The sequence below is a fragment of the Pseudophryne corroboree genome, chromosome 1 (genome assembly GCF_028390025.1).
Source record: "Pseudophryne corroboree isolate aPseCor3 chromosome 1, aPseCor3.hap2, whole genome shotgun sequence".
NCBI lineage: Eukaryota > Metazoa > Chordata > Amphibia > Anura > Myobatrachidae > Pseudophryne > Pseudophryne corroboree.
This window is the reverse complement of record NC_086444.1, coordinates 269,677,090-269,701,854: the sequence shown is the minus strand read 5'-3', so window position 1 is coordinate 269,701,854 and position 24,765 is coordinate 269,677,090. Positions and strand designations below refer to the sequence as shown.

The following is a 24,765-nucleotide window of genomic DNA, read 5'->3' as shown; positions in this document are numbered from 1 at the left end:
TCCTCCCCTGATGCTGCTCCTCTCCTCTTCTTCTCCAGTGGCGCACACAGCACAGGCAGCTTGTAATGAGTCAATTTGACTCATTACAAGCCGTAGACATAGTTGCTGGCCGTGCGCCCTCAGGGCGACTGCTCTGCTTTATGGTTGGGGGTAGCCATCCATTTCAACAGTTGTGCAATGACTACAATTATATCCAAAGCAGTAAGAAACCTTTTCCGAGAGTATTTATTTGGAAAAAAAAAATACTTAGAAGAAAGTAATGGAACACTGGGCAGACTTCTCGGTCAGGCGCCATCTTTTTTGTCGTGATGGATTGCACCTGAATGAGGAAGGGGCAGCAGTGCTTGGGGTAAGGATGGTTAGAAGGTTGGAGGAGATTTTAAACTAGGTGACTGAGGGGAGAGATTAGAAAGAATTCATGGGATTATCAAAAAGAGCAGAAAGGAAGGATGTATTAAGTATAATGGGCGTGAAGAGGGGGGGAGAAACACAATCAGCATTGGAAAATCAAGGAAAACACAACTAATGGAATGATATCAACAATAAAACATACAGACCAAGGAATTACTAAACTAAAGTTAATGCTCGCAAATGCAAGAAGCCTATAAAGCAAAATGGGGGAATTAGAAACGTTTGCACTAAATGATTAATAAGATATCATAGTGGGATGATTCTCACGATTGGGCAGCAAACTAGGAGGGATATACTCTCTTCAGGAGAGACAAGGCTAACCAAAAGGGAAGGGTTATATGTCTCTATGTAAAGCCATTTTTGAAACTGCATTTAAAGAAGGTTATTTGCGAGGAGACTGCAGATAACGTGGAGTCATTGCAGGTTGAGATTTCAAGTGGTGGGAAAGATACAAAAAAGCTATTAATAGGGTCTTTATTAGTGTGACAGAAGAAGTACAATGCTTGCACAAATAGAACAAGCTGCAGGACTGGGGGAGGTCCTTATTATTGGGGATTTCAATTATCCGGACATAAATTGGAACAACGAAGCATGTGTTACAGCTAGGGGAAACAGGTTTGTAAATATGCTAATAGATCATTACTTGTCCTAGGTAATCGAGGAACCAACTAGATTCTGAGGAAGCCGCCGAATCTTTTGGTCAAAGACGGGGAAACGTGTAGATCTGACCCAGAGCACACGAGTCGGTTACAGCCCTGGGCTTCTCCCGTGTCTACTATGTATCGGGACTACTGTATATATGACAGAAATACACGGACTGGACGGATGATCACTATTCTTTTGAGACTATCATAGGCACCACAGAGAGTCTTTTGACTGGAGACGGAGTTATACAATATAACAGCCGCATGCTTTTTTCCTCCAGACAGGACCGCGTTCAAAGGATAAGCACCAGCGGTCGGGAGAAATTCAGCATATCTGAGGACTCCATGAATGGGTAAAACTACCGTGCCTATAGAAGTCTACGTGATGATCTCAATTTGACCGGTATAGTGAACTGAACCATGCTGATATCTATATATATAATATCTGCTGTCACTCTATGGATGAACAATAATATACATATTTAATTCAGCTTAAGGTGACTTTCAATCCGGCTAAGGAAGCGCTTCTCCTGCAGTAAAATACAAGCAGTGTTTTTAGGGCAATTAAGCCTCTGATTAATGTGGCATTTAATATTGTTTTCTTTTTCATGCAATTTATATTGTGGAGATTTTATACCGGCCGGTAATTATTAAAATTTTATGTGTGCTCGAATTATATTATACATTTTTGCACTTCTGTGTATGTGTGTATTAGATAAATTGCATTAAAGCTGTTTGAATACTGGCGCTTTTTTATTTCCACTTAGTGGAAAGTCTTTCTATATTTAGGACTATACTGGACCTTGTACTAACTATTAATGTGGAGATTATATCAAATACTAATGCAGGGAGACCTTGGGAAATAGCGATCATAATATGGTCTTATTTGATATTAGTTTTCAAATACATCACTCTAAGGGTTCAGACTTTTAATTTTAGAAAAGCAAATTTCAACATGCTTAAACGAGCACTAAAGGACATTGATTGGGAAATTTTGTTTCATGGTAAGAACACTGCTGAAAAGTGGGATGCTTTTAAAATTTTGCCCGATAAGTATACTCATAAGTTCATTCCCATGGGCAGTAAACACAGGAGTATTAAATTCAAACCAATGTGGCTTAATAAGAAGGTTAATGAAGAAATGGATAAAAATAGGCGTGCTATCAAAGCATTTAAATCTGATGGGAAGACAGAGTCCTTCCAGTACTACAAGGAATGTAACAAAAATTGCAAAAAAGAAATCAGGGCAGCTAAGATAGAAAACAAAAAGCAAATCGCTAAGGAAAGTAAAACAAACTCCAAAATGTTTTTAAGTATATAAATGGTAAAAGGTTAAAAAAGACAATATAGGACCGCTTAAATACAAGTTGGGAGTCTTGATGACAAAAATAAAGCAGAAACATTGAACATTTTATTTTCATCAGTGTTTACTAGAGAGGACCAGATGGTGGGAGTAGTGCACAACAATAGGAATGATAACATTCAGTAGCTGAGTACTTGTTTAAGTGAGGAAGTAGTCCAGGAGAGACTAAGCAAAATTAAGATAAATAAATCTCCTGGTCAGGATGGACTTCACCCAAGGGTGCTAATGGAGCATAACTCAGAACTAGCAATGCCTTTATATTTGATTTTCTGTGATTAAATTACAACAGGCATGGTACCAAATGACTTGCGTATAGCAGAGGTAGTGCCAATATTTAAAAAGGGAATTAATACTCATCCTGGTAACTATAGACCAGTAAGTTTGACATCCATAGTGGGGAACATACTGGAAAGTATAATAAGGGATAGCATACAGGAGTACTTGGAAACCACCAAGGTTATTAATAGGAACCAGCATGGTGTTGTGAGGGATAGGTCATGTCAAACTAACTTAATTAGCTTCTAGGAGAAAGGGAGTGATAATCTTGACCAGAGAAAAGCAGTGAATGTGGTCTATCCTGATGTTGCTAAAGCAGTGCCACACATGAGACTGATTTTCAAATTAAGAGATCTCGGTTTAGGCAACACTATTTGTACTTGGCTGGATAACAGGGAACAGCGAGTGGTGGTTAATGGGATGTTTTCCTACAGGGCCTCAGTATACAGTGGAATACCGCAAGGGTCCGTACTCAGGCCACTACTGTTCAACATATTTATTAATGACCTAGGAGTGGGTCTGGAAAGCACAGTGCCAATTTGTGCAAATGATACTAAACTGTGTAGGTTAATTAATTCAGACATGGATGTTGAGTCTCTACAGAATGACTTATTTATAGTGCATCCGTAAAGTATTCACATTGCTTTACTTTTTCCACATTTTGTTATGTTACAGCCTTATTCCAAAATGGAATAAAATTAATTTTTTCCCTCAAAATTCTACACACAATAGCCCACAATCACAATGTGAAAAAAGTTTTTTTTAGATTTTTGCAAATTTATTAAAAATAAAAAACTAAGAAATCACATGAACATAAGTATTCACAGCCTTTGCTCAATACTTTGTTGATGCACCTTTGGCAGCAATTACAGCATCAAGTCTTTTTGAATATGATGCCACAAGGTTGGCACACCAATCTTTGGGCAGTTTTGCCCATTCCACTTTGCAGCACCTCTCAAGCTTCATCAGGTTGGATGGGAAGCATCGATGCACAGTCATTTTCAGATCTCTCCAGAGATGTTCAATCGGATTCAAGTCTGGGCTCTGGCTGGGTCACTCACGGACATTCACAGAGTTGTCCTGAAGCCACTCCTTTGATATGTGTGCTTAGGGCCGTTGTCCTGCTGAAAGATGAACCGTCGCCCCAGTCTGAGGTCAAGAGCGCTCTGGAGCAGGTTTTCATTCAGGATGTCTCTGTACATTGCTTTATTCATCTTTCCCTCTATGCTGACTAGTCTCCCAGTTCCTGCCACTGAAAAACATCACCAAGCATGATGCTGTCACCACCATGTTTCACTGTAGGGATGGAATTGGCCTGGTGATGAGCAGTGCCTGATTTCCTCCAAACATGATGCCTAACATTCATGCCAAAGAGTTCAATCTTTGTCTCATCAGACCATAGAATTTTGTTTCTCATGGTCTGAGAGTCCTTCACATACATTTTGGCAAGCCAGTAGGTTGCCATGTGCTTTTTACTAAGGAGTGGCTTCTGTCTGGCCACTCTATCATACAGGCCTGATTGGTGGATTGCTGCAGAGATGGTTGTCCTTCTGGAAGGTTCTCCTCTCTCCACAGAGGAATGCTGTAGCTCTGACAGAGTGACCATCGGCTTCTTGGTCACCTCCCTGTTTAGGGTCCTTCTCCCCCGATCGCTCAGTTTAGATGGCCAGCCAGCTCTAGGAAGAGTCCTGGTGGTTCCGAACTTCTTCCATTTACGGATGATGGAGGCCACTGTGCTCATTGGGACCTTCAAAGCAGCAGATATTTTTCTGTACCCTTCTCCAGATTTGTGACTCAAGACAATCCTGTCTCGGAGGTCTACAGACAATTCCTTTGACTTCATGCTTGGTTTGTGCTCAAACATGCACTGTCAAGTGTGGGATCTTATATAGCCAGGTGTGTGCCTTTCCAAATCATGTCCAATCAACTGAATTTACCACAGGTGGACTCCAATTAAGCTGTAGGAACATCTCAAGGATGATCAGTGGAAACAGGATGCACCTGAGCTAAATTTTGAGCTTCATGGCAAAGACTGTGAATACTTATGTACATGTGATTTCTTAGTTTTTTATTTTTAATAAATTTGCAAAACAATCTAAAAAAAACAAAAAAAAATTCACATTGTTATTATGTGTTATTGTGAGGACAAAAATGAAATCATTCCATTTTGGAATAAGGCTGTAACATAATAAAATGTGGAAAAAGTGAAGCTCTGTGAATACTTTCCGCATGTATTATAAACTGGAAATTTGGGCAGATAAATGGAGAATGAGGTTCAATATAGAAAAATGTAAAGTTATGCACTTTAGTGCTAAAAATAAACATGCAATCTATAAATTTAATGAGGAATAAGTAGTGGAAACGGTAGTTGAAAAAGATTTGGGGGTGCTCATTGATAACAGACTTAGTAGCAGTACCCAATGTCAAAGTTCAGCAGCAAAAGCAAATAAGGTGTTAGCATGCATAAAACGGGTAATTGAGACAAGGGATGCATAGGCAAACGCAACGGTGGTTTCTGGTTGCACGGAAACCCCCCTCCTCTTGGCAAGTGGTTTAAATTCTGACAATAATAGCAATGGTATTTTATACGATTTCTAGAGATGCCACCACATCATGCGGTTTAAAGGACAGAGCAGAGCTGCTGCCCATGCCCAGTTTGCTGTGTGTGTGGATCTGAGTCCTCAATCAATGCTCTGGACCAGAGAGTAGCTACCAGGAAGAAGAGACAGGAGCCTTACCATAAGGTGGGAGAATGTGTGCTTAGAAAATACAGTTCTGTCTCCTACTGGTTCTATTATGTTTGTGTATTTATTTATTATGGTATGTTTAACCTTTCCTGACCATTTATTTATTTTATTTAAATATGTTTGATACATCCTATACTATAGACCATCTATAGTGTTAAATATTAATACTATATGCTATACAGTATCCAGTGTATAAACAGACCAGTGTTTAAATTAATGTCCAAAGTTATTATTAGGTTCTTCTGTGCCACTCCCGCACTTACTCCAATGTTCTGCAGAGTGGGAGATAGTGGACTGCATTTGGAAACCCCCCTTTAGAAATCCTGCATTTGCCACTGGGCTGAGAGTGTAATCCTGCCACTGTATAAATCATTGGTATGGCCACACCTTGAATACTGTGTACAGTTCTGGGCTCTGCACTATAAAAAAAGATATCTTGGAACTTGAAAGGGTTCAGAGGTGAGCCACAAAATTGATTAAAGGGTTAGAGACACTGGATTATGAGGAAAGGCTTACTAGGTTAGATATGTTTACACTAGAAAAGAGGCGTCTAAGAGGAGACATTATTAGTATTTACAAATATACGTATAAAGGGACAATACTGTACATGAAGCTATCAGGTGACTCTACACAGGACACGCGGACATCCACTGAGGTTAGAGGAGAGAAAATTTTATAACCAACAAAGGAAAGGGTTCTTCACAGTAAGGTTTTGAAATTCTCTGCCAGAGAATATAGTCATGGTGGCCTCAGTCAATAAATTTAAAAAATGGATTAGATACATATCTGACTGAAAAAGATATCCAAGGATATAGCATTTAAAATGAATATATTTTAAATACAGCACGAATTATTGTTGTTAGACTTAAAACATAACTTCAAATGGGCCATTATAGTTAAACTATAGTTACATACAGAATAGGGTAAAAATTATAAAACAGGTTGAGCTCGATGGAAAATTTGTCTTTTTTTCAACCTCATTAACTATGTTACTAAGTAAAACTTGGTGCAAGTTTTGCTGAAAATTTATAATTTATTGCACTAATAAATCTTGATATATTCTCTTCTGAAAATTATGAAATATTTAGTAGAGATTCCAGAACTTTGTCACCTGTAAAGGTATATTTCAGAGAGTATGGTTGAAAAGGAATTTTAAGCATGACTAGACAGATCTTTCTGCCAACAATAAATCTGACACATTTTTGAAAATTAAAACATTGTAATAATTTGTGCAAAAAAAACCCCTTAAATATTTTTTAAACAACTAAAATGTATATATATATTTATAAGAATTTTTGAGATATATGAACTATGTGTACATGACAAATACCTATACCCTTTGCTATGATTAAGTTTCTGTGGTAAACTGTAATTACATTTGAAGATTTGTCACCACAGGGTAAATGAACCCTGATAAGAGGATGATAAACGTACAGTAGAAGTCTACAGCATCATAGATCAATGGAAACTAGAGATGAGCATGAGTGCAATTTTTGCTTGGTTAATAGGGCACTATTACCATAATATAGATGAATTATCTTTTGCTCCTATTTCATCTGAGAATGTCTTTCGAAATAATGCATTATTTTCTGTATTATTTTCTGAAAAAGGATGAGCCAATGAAAAAAAAGAGGTTCTCTCTCATAAGTATGACCTGTCTGATTCGATAAGAAAGTCATGATGTGGACAATTTAATTTACACATACTAGGGCTGATGTTAATTTGCTTTGGCCATGCTCAGATAATGGGTGCATCAATAGCTACAACCGAAGAGGCGGAACTGGGGTGGAAGGAGGGGTTCTCACGTACAGCAGAAAAAGTTCAATGAGGGTGTGTTTAAACTAATGCGGGACATGCAAATCTGCAAATATCGCTGTTTAGGAGACATAGGTACACTCTGATGATGAATATATAATACAGGTTGAGTATCCCTTATCCAAAATGCTTGGGACCAAAGGTATTTTGGATATGGGATTTTTCCGTATTTTGGAATAATTGCATACCATAATGAGATATCATGGTGATGGGACCTAAATCTAAGCACAGAATGCATTTATGTTGCATATACACCTTATACACACAGCCTGAAGGTAATTTTAGCCAATATTTTTTATAACTTTGTGCATTAAACAAAGTGTGTCTACATTCACACAATTCATTTATGTTTCATATACACCTTATACACACAGCCTGAAGGTAATTTAACACAATATTTTTAATAACTTTGTGTATTAAACAAAGTTTGTGTACATTGAGCCATCAAAAAACAAAGGTTTCACTATCTCACTCTCACTCAAAAAAGTCCGTATTTCGAAATATTTGGATATGGGATACTCAACCTGTATATATATATATATATATATATATATATATATTTATTCATTGTACTTGGATTGTATTTGCTCTTTCAAAATCTCTCTTTTGATGCAGATGTTTATTTTATATTGTCATCTGTTGTTGGAGTGGTGAGCAACCCCCCGGCCACTGCACAAACACACACATACACACTTTATAAGGCGATGTACTTTATGAGCGATGTCCCTAGTGTTTCCTCTCCTGGGCCGGGGCGGACGGCGGCTTTACATACACACTGAGCGATATGATGACCATATCGCTCAGTGACATCACGCCGTGGCCGGGCATGCAGTTTTTGGACGACAGTCCAAATTGAGCTACATGCACGGGTGACAGCGAGGGTTGTTAAAGACCTGCGGGGCGGCGCATCGCTCGGCGGTGGGGGCATACACACTGGCCAATACAGTAAACAAAATTGCTCAGGAAGGGTAAAAAGCGACATCGTCTACTTTCTCAGCAAGTGTGTATGCATCTATACCCTTCTTTTCCTTTTGTATCCCTTTCCCCTTTTGATAAAAAATTGTTAATAAATAAGATCATTTAAAAAAAATCAAATCAGAAAACCTGCCACATTATTACCATATTCTACAGTAATATAAATATATTTATATATTAGTTTATTATTTGTATATAAAACATATAGATTAACATAGAAATGAGTAAAACATGCATTGACTCTTCTCAAGTTGTTTACCTTGTTATAAGGACCGCAGCATCTACTGCTGAATATTCTTCTCCCCAACTTGTTGACATCTCCATATGTACATCGTTCTTCTTTCCAAATTCATCAAGCTGCCATTTACAAAAGCTTTCCAGCATTTTCTCTCCATGGTGTCCTATGTACATATCTGCCTATAAATAGACCCAGGGCTTGATGAAAATACTGTATGACATAGTCTGTATTATACAGTTACGACTTAAGAATTTATTTCTTATGCTCAGTGATTATTAATTTTTGCTTTGTGATTTGGGGTCTGATTCATGCGGTGACCGGTTTTGCCCTTGGTGCATCTGCAACTTTATTCTAATGATAGTATCAGTCCTTCATCCTTCTGTGGTGTACAAGTGTGCAAGGACAGAGACGCCCGCTTTGAGCGTCTATAGACGCTGTAATACCTATTGGTGCATCTTTAGACACTACTTACTATAGGTCGCACCATCAAAATTTGCACCAGATCCATGCTCGGTGCAGATTATCCTTCAGAGTATGGCCTCCAACATGAGTGATTAAACATCTGAGTTTGCTAGCAGTTCAGCAACATGCCCGAAACATTCCAATATCACACCTATAAGGCAGACCATCATGTGCATACACACCGTAGGGTGCATGTGCTGTGCACATTTTAAGCTCGTTAGATGCACGCGCAGTTTAAAAAACCATTTGTGCAAATATCAGCTCTCTGTGTGACTCAGAATCAGACCCTGGTGTCTGTTCCTAAATGTGTAACATTTCCTCCCTGTAACTAACAGTTACAAAAGGTGATAAAACATGTAACAAAGGCAAATAAAACTATGTCATGTAATCTGAAAATATCATTGTAATAAATGTGTTTTTAAGAGTAAAAATCACTTCTAATCTAAAGGATTTAAGAAAATCTTACAAATTAACATTTGGGTAAATGAAAATATTGAATACACACATGTACCCACCAATGTTTACTCTTTTAATTTGTAGTATAATAACATTAATTAATGCAACCTTTTAGAACCCAAAAAGTACCCTCCTACAAATACCTGTAAGTTATTTACCTAATTTTACATGTGTTTATCTTCCTAACTCGCCAAAAAAGCAATACAGATGTGTCCTCATACATCACTGCCGCAGTCATGCTAAACATACCCTCTCGGCGTGCATGAGACTTTGCTAGCGTCTGGGGTCTTTTTTGCATCTTTCTGCTGAAAATGCATCTTAGTCACACCAGTAGGCTACGCTGATTAATTTGATATGTAGCACTTGTATATTGATGTATGGGGATACAGCTGTATCTTACACTTTCTAAATTATCAGAAATAAAGAGGAAGTATGGCTAGAGACTATAAAATATTATTAAAAATATTATTCAAATATGAAATAGTTTGCAGTGTACACCACTTACTGCATAACCGAAACAAAATAATGTTTAACTAATTTTTAATAGGCATTATCATTGACTGACCTCAATTCTACATAGCAGAGGCATCGTACATAAATATAAAGGCACTCCATAGTCACAGGTATTGTGTCCCATACATGCCTAGGTAGCCGTGCACCATATAGGCATAAGAAGAACAGTTACTAAAATTGATTATCTTATTACAATGACATATATGGGTGGGATATATTAAGCAGCAAGTGAACAGTCAGTTCTTGATGTGTTGGAAGCAAGAAAAATGGGCAAATGCAAAGATCTGAGCAACTTTGATAAGGTCCAAATTGTGATGGTTTGATGACTGGGTCATGGCATCTCCAAAACAGAAGATCATGTGGTATATTCCCAGTATGCGGAGGTTAGAACTTATGATAAGTGGTCCAAGGTAGGATAACCGGTGAACCGATGACAAGGTCATGTACGTCTAAGGCTCATTGAGTCACATGAGGAGCAAAGGCTATCCCATTCGGTCCAATCCTAGCACAAATTGCATAATAAGTTAATGTTGACTAAGATAGAAAGGTGTCAGAACATACAGTGCATCAGAGTACTCATGCTGACCTCTGTCCACCATCAAAAGTGCCTACAATGTGTGCATGAGCATCAAAACTGGACCATGAAGCAATAAAGTTTCCTTTTACAGCATGTGGATAGCTAGGTGTGTTGTGTCATTTACTTGGGGAACAGATTGCACCAGGAGGCACTATGGGAGGAAGGCAAGATGGCCAAGGCAGTGTGATGCTCCCGGCAATGTTTTGCTGGGAAAGCTTGGGTCCTTCCATACATGTGGATGTTACTTTGATACGTACTACTACCAAAACATTGTTCTAGACCAGAGATGGGGAACCTTTGGCCCTCCAGCTGTTGTTGAACTACAGTACACATCCCAGCATGCCCTGCAACAGTTTTAGTATGGCCAAATAGCATAACTGTAGCAGGACATGCTGGGATGTGTAGTTCAACAACAGCTGGAGGGCCAAAGAGCATCACACTACCTTGGCTGTCTTGCCTTCCTCCCATGGTGCCTCCTGGAGCAATCTCTTCCCCAAGTAAATGACACAACACACCTAGCTATCCACATGCTGTAAAAGGAAACTTTATTGCTTCATGGTCCAGTTTTGATGCTAATGTACACATTGTAGGCACTTTTGATGGACTATGCCGCTTTAACACTTCCTGCTTCGCTTTATTACCGAGGCGAAGCAGTAAGGGACATTGTCAAGATGTAAGAACATCTTGTCTGCTGAAGTGGGGGAGGGAGAGATCCCCCCTCCGATGACACCCTCCTGAGCTCACAGCGCATCAGCTCAGTGCTGATGTGCTGTGCCTCCTTCATGGCCGGCTCCCTTGTGCATGCACGGGATCTCGCTACTCACGCGAGATCCCTTGTGCAGTCCGGAGCCGTCACCTGCCACAGCCAGGGACAGCTCTTTCCCGGCCGTGGTCTATGGGCATCACTATGATCAGAGCTTTTTTGGCAGCATGAGGGGTACCTACACAATATTAAGCAGGTGGTTTTATGTTAAGACTGATGGGTATAAAGTGGAGCTGCATACAAACAAAGATTAAGTAGATTCATACAGGCATACTGTAGAAAGAGGAGACCTCTGCAGGCATAGATACTGTTGTCTCCCAGAGCATGGCCGCAACTAGGAAGGGTGGTGGTGGTGGTGGTGGTGGTGGGGGCATGTGACCTGGGCACTGAACTTGATGGGGCGCTGTCATGCCAAGTCTATTGTTGCTGCCACTGTGGGACTGAATCGGAGGGCCCACAGTGTGTTATAGCACTTTGACCCTGGGCTCACTGTTAGGAGCTACTGCAGAGACAGCAGCGGCACGTATCAAACAGGGAGAGGGGTTGGGGCAGGGCTGGTGTTACCTGAGGACACCACGGGGTGGGGGAGTGTTAGACAATGATATCCGCCCTCGCTCCTCCTCACCCTCCTCTCCTCTGCCCCGCAGAAGCCAGAGGTGGTGGTCGCGGGAATCCACTTCCTCCTGTCTCTCCTCCTCTCCTGATGTTGTCTCTCTCTTGCCTCTATGGGTGAGGTGGGGTGGGGTGGGAGCTGTAGTTTCTCCACTCCCCATTGCCCCAGCCCTCCGTGTGGGGCTGCTCCCCTGGGGTCCCCCTGTATGGCCTCCTCTCACGAAAGTGTGACTTCCCATCCCCAGACATGTTGTGTGCCAGTCGTACAACCAGCAACCATGTCTCTGTGTGTCCAGCAGAGGACGCACCAACAACCAAGTCAAGGGAGGAGACAAATTCCTACAGAAGGGGCAGGTATGTGTGCATCTACCACACACACACACACACACACACACACACACACACACACATAGCAGGTCCCTGTTACCCTCACAGAGGGAGGGGGGAGCAGCTGTCCTCAATTAGGCCAGACACCGCTGACAGCCCACCCACCCACTGTGCAGAGGTATAGCTCATCATATAACCTTGTTTGCATAGGATTATAGTCAATATGTGAATGCATTCTGACATGTGGATGCTATACTGCTTATAATATGGGCAAATGCTACATGTGCAGGCTGGTTACTGCGGGTGTCAGGGATACATGAGATCTCTTTCTTATTAGCCAGCAGTGAATGTGACTGTGTCTTTCACATGTAGGTGAGTACCACTACCTACATGTAAGTTTAGTGAGTACCTCTACCTAAATGTAAGTTTAGGTGAGTAGCTCTACCTACATGTAAGTTTAGGTGAGTACCATTGTCTGCATGTAAGTTTAGATGAGTACCACTGCCTACATGTAAGTTTTAGGTGAGTACCTCACCTGATGTGATTTTTACATAGATATACTGTATATTGATTGCTGTATAATGTTCTACAGCATGTTAGGACACTGTTTGAACAAAACAGTATTCAGGAGATTGTTGGTATCAGTACTTGCTCTTGGTGACATGGTTACATATGTTGGTCAGGCCATCTATCTTATTGTTCATTAATGGAATATTTAGTTACTTATATGTTCATACAGAATATGTATGGTGTACTGTATATTGTATTAAGTATGTGTGTATATCGGGCACATGTAGAGCGGTCGCAGACTCAGCACTTAACCACCTCTTCCAGGACAGAGAAGACAACACTAGGGTAAGACAGCGTGCTGCACCTCACGTGGGCTGGAGTCCAACACATAATTTTTTTTTTTAAAGAGCTTAAACATTGTATTTATTTGGACACTACTATGTGGTGTAATGTGAATCAGGGGCACTATGTGCAGTGTAATGTGAATAAGATTGTGCTACTGTGTGGTGTCATTTGAATTAGGAGTACAATTGTGTGGCCTTCATTAAGTATGTCCCTTTATTACGTATGAGAGGGAAGGGGATGGAAATTAAATTTATGCCAGAAAAGTCCATCTTTCATGGATGAAGGGAGGGCGCCAAATTTTTACCATGCCCTGGGTGTCCAAAATCCTAGTTTCAGCCCTGCCAAAAGACATTGGTGTATGAATCCTATACAACTATGGATACCGGACTCCATACAAGTACAGATAGTGGATCATCAGGTTGGCAAATACAGTATATAAAAGCCATATACAAGAATATGTAATGGAGCCTCATAGAGCTATAAATACTGTAGCCCAATTACAACCACAGATAGAGTAGTACCATAGAGGCATAGACTATTAGTATTTGTTTGTTTTATTGTAGCCAAAGGTGTGTGCTCCAATTCAGACAGTGCAGTACAAATATTGTGCTGTGGTCTTTGGTCTTCGGACGTCTCCAAAAGAGCCCCGTTTCTCCCATCCCATCAGAGCTAAAAAGCCCCCATGAGGGGAAAAGGGACTTTCTGGCCAGTATTCAAATGATATATCATGCCCATTCTCCTTTCTAAAGTGATCCCCATTATCACACATATTGTGCCTATAGTAATCAGGTTTAGGATGTAAAGGGTTAGGGCGCCATGCTACCCTGGGGGTAGCGAGCTGAAATTATGATACCATGCCTGTCAGCAGAAACAGAATGGGTGTGGAAGGGGTTAGAAAGAATTGAATACCACCCTTTGAGTCCCCCTTTGACGAAGCTAGTAGGTACCCCTTGAATCCCAGACTCAAGGAGCATAAAGGCCCAGGGTCACCCCTTTCTCCCTAGGGTTAGCTGAAGCTTCCCCCTGGGGAACAGATTCTTCAGCTCTACTAAGAAGGAAAGAGCCACAGAATACTTGATTATATTTCCATATCTTCACAATGCAATAAAATTGTGACTTATACATCCTAGTTAGCAACAGAATTTATGTACAATAGGGTTCATTTACGGATCAAAAAAACAAACAAATACCATGGCAAACTAAAAAAAAAAAAAAAAAAGGTTTTACCCTGTTGTGTCATGCACTGCTGCACCTGCTCTCTCTAAGCTGTGCAACTCGTGTGCAACAAGGTAGTGACTTATGAGGAGCATGAGTGGACCAAAATAATCTGTGTACAGATACTAAAAACCTGCGATGTAATTGAGGTTTTTAAATGAAATTAACGATTACATTTACCGTGCAATAATTCAAATTATCACAGGAATGTAACAAAAACGTCACACACTGGGACGGAGCTTGTGAGAAAGCTCTCTCCCTGCGAACCCCTTTCCCTGCTGTCCAGCCTCAATATTCATATTTGATGTTTGGTGGTGCTGTGCTTATACTTTGTTGTAACAATATCATTCTCAATTGAAATGCTGTAGGCCTAAAGCTCTTTAATTAATTATTTCAAGCATAATAAATAATACTATTTAGTATGACCTGTCCCACTTAAGTTAGTGATTAAGGGCCTAATACAGACCTGATTGCTGTGCTGCAAATTTGCAGAGGGCTGCGATCAGATCGTCGCCGTCCAGGAAGAGTGAAAACCCGCCCCGTGCAAGTGTTTGAATGCATGTGTACGCCGTGCGAAAACTTTGCTAGCAGCAGACATTGCAACTCACTCATCATCTAATGATTGTTCCATACTGTGCAGCCTGTGCGTAGCCCAGGACTTACTCCTACAGTGCAACACAAACAGGTTGATCGGGGCCGGAGATGACGTCACACACCCTCCCAGAAAACGCTGGGAACGCCTGCGTTTTTCCTGACACTACCAGAAAATGGTCAGTTATCACCCCCAAACGTCCGCTTCCTGTCAATCACCTTGTGTACACCTAGTGATCGAAATGTTCGCACTATTCTGTCACTGTTTGGCGTTGCGCCTGCGCATTGTGGTGCTTACGCATGCGCAGTCATTCGATAATCGGCTGCTGTGTGATTTCGCATAACAGTGATCAGGTCTGAATCAGGCCCTAAGTTAGAAGAGCAAAGCTAATTGGTCAACACCAAACTGTATAGGCGATACCAGGATTATATGTTGCATGTACAGATGTGTCCACATACAGCACAGGCTCTGTGAATTACAGTAGCTGCGCCAAGTGTTAAAATGTGCAACTTAGTCTCATCACTAATGCCATGAAAGTAGACTGAATACTGACACTGGCATATCATATTTTCATGTACTTCTATGTGCGATTCAATTGCAAAGCTGTGTAGAAAGTAAAAAAACTGAGCCATGCCTCGCGCATCTTAATCTGGGACTTGATACCACTTCATTTGCAACAAAAATACTAACCTATTGTGTATAGTGGTGGTCATTCTGAGTTGTTCGCTCGCTGCTATTTTTAGCAGAATTGCTAATAGGCTAAAATCCGGCAGTTCTGCGCATGCGTATGCACAGCAGGGCGCACGCGCTAAGCAATTTTACACAAAACTATGCTATTTTACTCACGGGCGAACAAAGCTTTTCAATCGCTCTGCTGATCGTAGTGTGGTGACAGATAGTGGGTGTTTCTGGGCGGAAACTGGCCATTTTCAGGGAGTGTGCTAAAAAAACGCAGGCGTGCCAGGTAAAAATGCAGGAGTGGCTGGAAAAACAGAGGAGTGGCTGGTCGGACGCTGGGCGTGTTTGTGACGTCAAACCAGGAACTAAACGGACTGAGGCGATCGCAATCTAGGAGTAGGTCTGGAGCTACTCAGACACTGCAAGGAAATACTTATAGCAGAATTGCTAATCTTTCGTTAGCAATTCTGCTATGCTAAGATACACTCCCAGAGGGCGGCGGCTTTGTGTTTGCATTTCTGCTAAAAGTAGCTAGCAAGCGAACAACTCGGAATGAGGTCCTGTATACTGTGAGGGACTTTGTATGTTGCTATGATGCAAATAAGATGGAAAATTCAGGAAAAAGTATGTGGCTGAGCACATAAATTGTTCCAAACATCTTGTACCATGCATTTTATGCCATATGGTGCAAAAACACTAGTACCCCGTTTAGATTGCAATGGGATCGCACCCGGGAATTGGAAACAGGTCCTTTCCGGGTGTGACCAAGATTGAACCCTTTCAGACTGGCTTCCCGACCTGGCAATATGCCCAGTCGGGTTGCCATCGGGGGCGGGGATGGAGCCAGCATAGGAGGCGGATGCGGAGGTGGTGCTGGAGATGAGATCATCTCCACGCCGCCTCTCCCTATGCTGAGAACAGGTACCCGGTAATAACCCGGAATAACCCTTCTTTATTCCCGGGTTGAATTACTGGGTCAGGCAACCCAGGAATTCGGCAGTAACCCGTTCACACCACACAGCGACACATGTCGACCTGGCAAAATACTGAGTCGATACCGGGTTATTTGTGCAGTGTGAATGGGGTATAGGTGAATGCGGACACATCTGTATGAATGTAAGTTATATACACACAGCAGTCATACGATAGTCAGTTACTGTACATCTGAAAGTGACAACATTAATACAATCCACATAACGATAAATATTCAGCGTGCTAACTCACAGGTGTTTCATGAAGTAGAACCAATTTTGTAACCCGAAGATTCATATGTACTCCAAGACTTTTGTGCTGAAAAAGGTTGTATACCTAGAAAGATAACAATTGATACATTGTTTCATTTATTTATTTTTAAAATGCTTAAAACATAACTTTGCAGTAGATTACTTCTGTGTTTTGGGGGACATATGGCAATTGGCAAAGATTTCAGCTAAAGCTATATAATTTGTTTTTTTTATAGCTATTTTTCTGAAATATATAATAAATTAAGGGGGAGATTTAACAACGAGTGATATTCTTGTTATCACTCGTTATGAATGTCAAATGGTGATGCAGCCAATCAGCTCCTGTTATTTTTCAAACACATGACAGTTACGAGCTCATTAGCTGGAGCACCATTTAACACTCATAATGAGTATATCACGAATATCACTCGTTAAATCTGCCCCTTAATTGCATAATTTGGAAAGTGAGTAAATAATAACAATTGCCTGTCAATTTTGTAACTTTCATTTTTTTCTGTTAAACCACTAGTCTATTTACCCCATATTATACTGTCCATAATACATTTACATAATATGATACATAATGCAGGTGCAGCGTTTTACCCCTCACTGGCAGCCTATTCCTACTTGTTAAGGGCTGCAGCTAATTGCACAAGCAAAGCCTTTGACCCAATGGCCTTTCACCTGGAAGGGATCCAATAAAGCCTCACCAGCTATGGGTACAGCCCATCTTAACTTGGCTTTGCCTAGCAAGGGACAGCTAAGCTTTCCATTGCTTGATGTATAGAGCCGACACCCAAGACCCCATAGCAGGCAATGGGAACAGTGTAAACTGCAAAAGAACAGAGGGGGTCATTCCGAGTTGATCGCTAGCTGCCGTTGTTCACAGCACAGCGATCAGGCTAAAAATCTGCATTTCTGCACATGCGTATGCACCGCAATGCGCACGCGCAACGTACGGGTACAAAGGCATTTGGTGTTTTGCACAGGTTTTACCGAAGTTTTCAGTCGCAAGAAGACTGACAGGAAGGGGGCGTTTCTGGGTGTCAACTGACCGTTTTCAGGGAGTGTTTGCAAAAACGCAGGCATGTCTGAAAAAACGCAGGCATGGCTGAGCGTTGCTGGGCGGGTGTATGACGTCAAATCCGGACACGAATAGGCTGAAGTGATCGCAAGAGCTGAGTAGGTTCAGAGCTACTCTGAAACTGCACAAACCGTTTTTGCAGAGCTCGGCTGCACATGCTTTCGCACTTTTGCTAAGCTAAAACACACTCCCCAGTGGGCGGCGGCATAGTGTTTGCACGGCTGCTAAAACTAGCCAACGAGCGATCAACTTGGAATGACCCCCAGAGTCTATAAGAGAAATCAGTAATTTGTTTTATTCCTATTGTTACATAGGAGGAAGTGGTGTTAACCCCTTTCTCTGTCATTGCTTCATAAATATACCCTAATGTGTTATTGCTATGGTTACTAGTTATTACTAGTTATAGCATTGACAAAGAATAGATTGGTATTAATTAGAGATGTGCACCGGACATTTTTCGGGTTTTGTGTTTTGGTTTTGGATTCAGTTCCGCGGCCGTGTTTTGGATTCGGATGCGTTTTGGCAAAACCTCCCTGAAATTTTTTTGTCGGATTAGGGTGTGTTTTGGATTCGGGTGGTTTTTTTTCAAAAACACCTCAAAAACAGCTTAAATCATAGAATTTGGGAGTCATTTTGATCCCATAGTATTATTAACCTCAATAACCATAATTTCCACTCATTTCCAGTCTATTCTGAACACCTCACAATGGCCCTCATTCCGAGTTGTTCGCTCGCAAGCTGCTTTTAGCAGCATTGCACACGCTAAGCCGCCGTCTACTGGGAGTGAATCTTAGCTTAGCAGAATTGCAAACGAAAGATTCTCAAAATTGCGAATAGAAATTTCTTTGCAGTTTCTGAGTAGCTCGGGACTTATTCTGCCACTGCGATCAGTTCAGTCAGTTTCGTTCCTGGTTTGACGTCACAAACACACCCAGCATTCGCCCAGGCACTCCCCCGTTTCTCCAGCCACTCCCGCGTTTTTCCCAGAAACGGCAGCGTTTTTTCACACACTCCCATAAAACGGACAGTTTCCGCCCAGAAACACCCACTTCCTGTCAATCACATTACGATCACCAGAACGAAGAAAAAACCTTGTAATGCCGTGAGTAAAATACCAAACTTCTTAGCAAATTTACTTGGCGCAGTTGCAGTGCGAACATTGCGCATGCGCAATTAGCGGAAAATCGCTGCGATGCGAAGAAAATTACCGAGCGAACAACTCGGAATGACCACCAATATTATTTTTAGTCCTAAAATTTGCACCGAGGTCGCTGGATGACTAAGCTAAGCGACCCAAGTGGCTGGCACAAACACCTGGCCCATCTAGGAGTGGCACTGCAGTGTCAGACAGGATGGCACTTAAAAAAAATTGGCCCCAAACATCGCATGATGCAAAGATAAATTAAAGAAAAAAGAAGTGCAAGATGGAATTGTCCTTAGGCCCTCCCACCCACCCTTATGTTGTATAAACAGGACATGCACACTTTAACAAACCCATCAATTCAGTGTCAGAGTCTGCCACACGACTGTGACTAAAATGACTGGTTGGTTTGGGCCCCCACCAAAAAAGAAGCAATCAATCTCTCCTTGCACAAACTGGCTCTACAGAGGCAAGATGTCCACCTCCTCCTCATCGTCTGATTCCTCACCCCTTTCACTGTGTACATCCCCCTCCTCACAGATTACTAATTCGTCCCCACTGGAATCCACCATCTCAGGTCCCTTTGTACTTTCTGGAGGCAATTGCTGGTGAATGTCTCCATGGAGGAATTGATTATAATTCATTTTGATGAACATCATCTTCTCCACATTTTCTGGAAGTAACCTCGTACGCCGATTGCTGACAAGGTGAGCGGCTAAACACTCTTTCGGAGTACACACTGGAGGGGGGGGCAACTTAGGTAAAATAAAGCCAGTTTCTGCAAGGGCCTCCAAATTGCCTCTTTTTCCTGCCAGTATACATACGGACTGTCTGACGTGCCTACTTGGATGCGGTCACTCATATAATCCTCCACCATTCTTTCAATGGTGACAGAATCATATGCAGTGACAGTAGACGACATGTCAGTAATCGTTGGCAGGTCCTTCAGTCCGGACCAGATGTCAGCACTCGCTCCAGACTGCCCTGCATCACCGCCAGTGGGTGGGCTCGGAATTCTTAGCCTTTTCCTCGCAGCCCCAGTTGCGGGAGAATGTGAAGGAGGAGTTGTTGACGGGTCACATTCCGCTTGACTTGACAAGTGTCTCACCAGCAGGTCTTTGCACCTCTGCAGACTTGTGTCTGCCGGAAAGAGAGATACAACGTAGGCTTTAAACCTAGGATCGAGCACGGTGGCCAAAATGTAGTGCTCTGATTTCAACAGATTAACCACCTGTGAATCCCGGTTAAGCGAATTAAGGGCTCCATCCACAAGTCCCACATGCCTAATGGAATCGCTCCGTTTTAGCTCCTCCTTCAATCTCTCCAGCTTCTTCTGCAAAAGCCTGATGAGGGGAATGACCTGACTCAGGCTGGCAGTGTCTAAACTGTCTTCACGTGTGGCAAGTTCAAAGGGTTGCAGAACCTTGCACAACATTGAAATCATTCTCCACTGCGCTTGAGTCAGGTGCATTCCCCCTCCTTTGCCTATATCGTGGGCAGATGTATAGGCTTGAATGGCCTTTTGCTGCTCCTCCATCCTCTGAAGCATATAGAGGGTTGAATTCCACCTTGTTGCCACATCTTGCTTCAGATGATGGCGGAGCAGGTTCAGGAGTGTTTGCTGGTGCTCCGGTCTTTGGCACGCGGTGGCTGAATGCCGAAAGTGGCCCGCAATTCTTCGGGCCACCGACAGCATCTCTTGCACGCCCGTCGTTTTTTAACAAATTCTGCACCAGCAAATTCAATGTATGTGCAAAACATGGGACGTGCTGGAATTTGCCCACATGTAATGCATGCACAATATTGGTGGCATTGTCCGATGTCACAAATCCCCAGGAGAGTCCAGTTGGCGTTTGCGAGATGCTGCTACTGGTGCCGCCGCTGCTGTTCTTGCTGCGGGAGGCAATACATCTACCCAGTGGGCTGTCACAGTCATATAGTCCTGAGTCTGCCCTGGTCCACTTGTCCACATGTCCGTGGTTAAGTGGACATTGGGTACAACTGCATTTTTTAGGACACTGGTGACTCTTTCTGAGGTCTGTGTACATTCTCTGTATCGCCTGCCTAGAGAAATGGAACCTAGATGGTATATGGCACCGGGGACACAGTACCTCAATTAATTCTCTAATTCCCTGTGAATTAACGGTGGATACCGGACACACGTTTAACACCACCGCAGCTGCCAAGACCTGAGTTATCCGCTTTGCAGCAGGATGACTGCTGTGATATTTCATCTTCCTCGCAAAGGACTGTTGGACAGTCAATTGCTTACTGGAAGTAGTACAAGTGGTCTTCCGACTTCCCCTCTGGGATGACGATCGACTCCCAGCAGCAACAACAGCAGCACCAGCAGCAGTAGGCGTTACACTCAAGGATGCATCGGAGGAATCCCAGGCAGGAGAGGACTCGTCAGACTTGCCAGTGACATGGCCTGCAGGACTATTGGCTTTCCTGTCTAAGGAGGAAATTGACACTGAGGGAGTTGGTGGTGTGGTTTGCAGGAGCTTGGTTACAAGAGGAAGGGATTTAGTTGTCAGTGGACTGCTTCCGCTGTCACCCAAAGTTTTTGAACTTGTCAATGACTTCTGATGAATGTGCTTCAGGTGATGTATAAGGGAGGATGTTCCTAGGTGGTTAACGTCCTTACCCCTACTTATTACAGCTTGACAAAGGCAACACATGGCTTGACACCTGTTGTCCGCATTTCTGTTAAAATAATTCCACACCGAAGAGGTGATTTTTTTTTGTCATTTGACCAGGCATGTCAATGGCCATATTCGTCCCACGGACAACAGGTGTCTCCCCGGTTGCCTGACTTAAACAAACCACCTCACCATCAGAATCCTCCTTGTCAATTTCCTCCTCAGCGCCAGCAACACCCATATCCTCATCCTGGTGTACTTCAACAGTGACATCTTCAATTTGACTATCAGGAACTGGACTGCGGGTGCTCCTTCCAGCACTTGCAGGGGGCGTGCAAATGGTGGAAGGCGCCACCTCTTCCCGTCCAGTGTTGGGAAGGTCAGGCATCGCAACCGACACAATTGGACTCTCCTTGGGGATTTGTGATTTAGAAGAACGTACAGTTCTTTGCTGTGCTTTTGCCAGCTTAAGTATTTTCATTTTTCTAGTGGGAGGATGAGTGCTTCCATCCTCATGTGAAGCTGAACCACTAGCCATGAACATAGGCCAGGGCCTCAGCCGTTCCTTGCCACTCCGTGTCGTAAATGGCATAATGGCAAGTTTACGCTTCTCATCAGACGCTTTTAATTTTGATTTTTGGGTCATTTTACTGAACTTTTGTTTTTTGGATTTTACACGCTCTCTACTATGACATTGGGCATCAGCCTTGGCAGACGACGTTGATGGCATTTCATCGTCTCGGCCATGACTAGTGGCAGCAGCTTCAGGAAGAGGTGGAAGTGGATCTTGATCTTTCCCTATTTTACCCTCCACATTTTTGTTCTCCATTTTTTAATGTGTGGAATTATATGCCAGTAATATATCAATAGCAATGGCCTACTGTACCGTACTGCTATACATATATATATATATATATATATACTGGTGGTCAGCAAAATTCTGCACTGTCCTCCTACTATATACTGCGCACAACTACAATACAGCACAGATATGGATAGTATACTTGACGACACAGAGGTAGAGCAATAGACTACTGTACCGTACTGTTATATATATACTGGTGGTCAGCAAAATTCTGCACTGTCCTCCTACTATATACTGCGCACAACTACAATACAGCACAGATATGGATAGTATACTTGATGACACAGAGGTAGAGCAATGGACTACTGTACCGTACTGCTATATATATACTGGTGGTCAGCAAAATTCTGCACTGTCCTCCTACTATATACTGCGCACAACTACAATGCAGCACAGATATGGATAGTATACTTGACGACACAGAGGTAGAGCAATGGACTACTGTACCGTACTCCTATTTATATACTGGTGGTCAGCAAAATTCTGCAGTGTCCTATTATATACTGCGCACAACTACAATGCAGCACAGATCTGGAGCGTTTTCAGGCAGAGAATGTAGATATTTGCAGCACACTGAGCACAGATATTTGCAGCACACTGAGCACAGATACTGTATTTGCAGCACACTGAACACAAAAACTGAGAGAACGCAGCCATGTCCTCTCACTATCATCTCCAATGCACGAGTGAAAATGGCGGTGACTCGCGGCTCTTTATAAGCAATACGAATCTCGCGAGAATACGACAGCGGGATGATGACGTTCGGGCGCGTTCGTGTTAACCGATCAAGGCGGGAAGATCCGAGGCTGCCTCGGAACCGTGTAAAATGGGTGAAGTTCGGGGGGGTTCGGATCTCGAGGAACCGTACCCGCTCATCTCAAGTATTAATAGCGAATGGCTGCAGAACAGCGGTGAGAGATGGTCTGTAATATGTTAATTAAGCTTTGTCATGAATCTTCTTGTTGTACACATACTGCAGATCACTGTTATATGTTATTGTGTTTATGCTAATGCATTACATTACAGTACATTCCAGAATATTATTGCAGAGAAATATTTAATATTGAGAATCAGCCATTTGGAAAACTGTTATAGGAATAACGGCAATACTGACAGCAAACATTTACCATGTTTAGGATGGTGAGAATGAATTTTCTTGTTGCCTCAGAGCCGTGATAGGAGACCATGGCTGGGTCAGCCACTACCACAGTCTCTATGTTGTATTCTTGGCTTTGTTTGTATGAGTATCTCTTTCCTCTTCCAGTTCCAGCTGCTCTATAATTTTTTGCTCTTTTCTTAGCTGAGAAATTAAAAGTAAATGCAAATTAATTGACCAAATAATTAAGACCTAAAAGATCACAGTGATATCCAACAGCACTTATATTTATGTAGCTGACTAATAAACTAATTGTTATCCACATATTTCTAAAAAAACAATAGATAAATATGGCATATGACGTTGTTTTAATTGCTCCATACTTAATTGTGACCCCAATAGTCAAGAGAAAATGACTACATTTGTATAAATAACTACATCCCGTATAAAGCCCTACTTTCCATTCAATTAACGTGGGGAAATGTTTCCATTAACAGTAATCTATTACTAAATATAATCTGATATACTGTATAATAATTTCATTATAATAATATGCCAAATGTGAGTTGTCTGGAACTAAGGTTAATAAAGTACTTCAAAAAAAGGTTTCCATTAAATTTATGCAACAGCACCAACCAGTGCTTTTTTCTGATGGTACCCAGCAGTATGCAGTACAGGGACCTTTTCCTGATACAATGTTTCATTCTTATAACTACAGTAGCTCCTGAAATAGGATGAAATCATTTAAGTAATTTCAGATATGAAAATTTCTAAAGACTTGTCCATGGCCTACATGTACGTTTAGGTGAGTACCACTACCTACATGTAAATTTTAGTGAGTACCACTACCTACTTGTAAGTTTAGGTGAGTACTTCTACCTACATGTAAGTTTAAGTGAGTGCCACTACCTACATTTAAGTTTAGGTGAGTACCTCTACCTACATGTAAGTTTATGGGTGTACCTCTGCCTACATGTAAGTTTAGGTAAGTACCTCTACCTACATGTAAGTTTAGGTGAGTACCTCTACCTACATGTACGTTTAGGTGAATAACTCGGGTGGTCTTCAGTATGCCGACTGATGGGATCCCGGCGCACAGTATACCGGTGCCGGGATCCCGACAGCCGGCATACCGACACTTATTCTCCCTGGTGGGGGTCCACGACCCCCCTGGAGGGAGAATAAAATAGTGTGG

General features: G+C 42.0%; 1 protein-coding gene across 1 annotated transcript in view; it reads right to left on the bottom strand.

The window, feature by feature from the left end:
• ADAMTS19 (ADAM metallopeptidase with thrombospondin type 1 motif 19) overlaps positions 1–24,765 on the bottom strand; it is a 512,659-nt gene that overhangs the window by 402,774 nt on the left and 85,120 nt on the right. The window contains exons 4-6 of the mRNA XM_063964256.1: positions 23,602–23,774; positions 16,744–16,827; positions 8,491–8,648 (exon numbers count right to left, since the gene is read on the bottom strand). Of these exons, the coding sequence (XP_063820326.1) occupies positions 8,491–8,648; positions 16,744–16,827; positions 23,602–23,774 (415 nt within the window). The remainder of the gene's footprint in view (positions 1–8,490; positions 8,649–16,743; positions 16,828–23,601; positions 23,775–24,765) is intronic.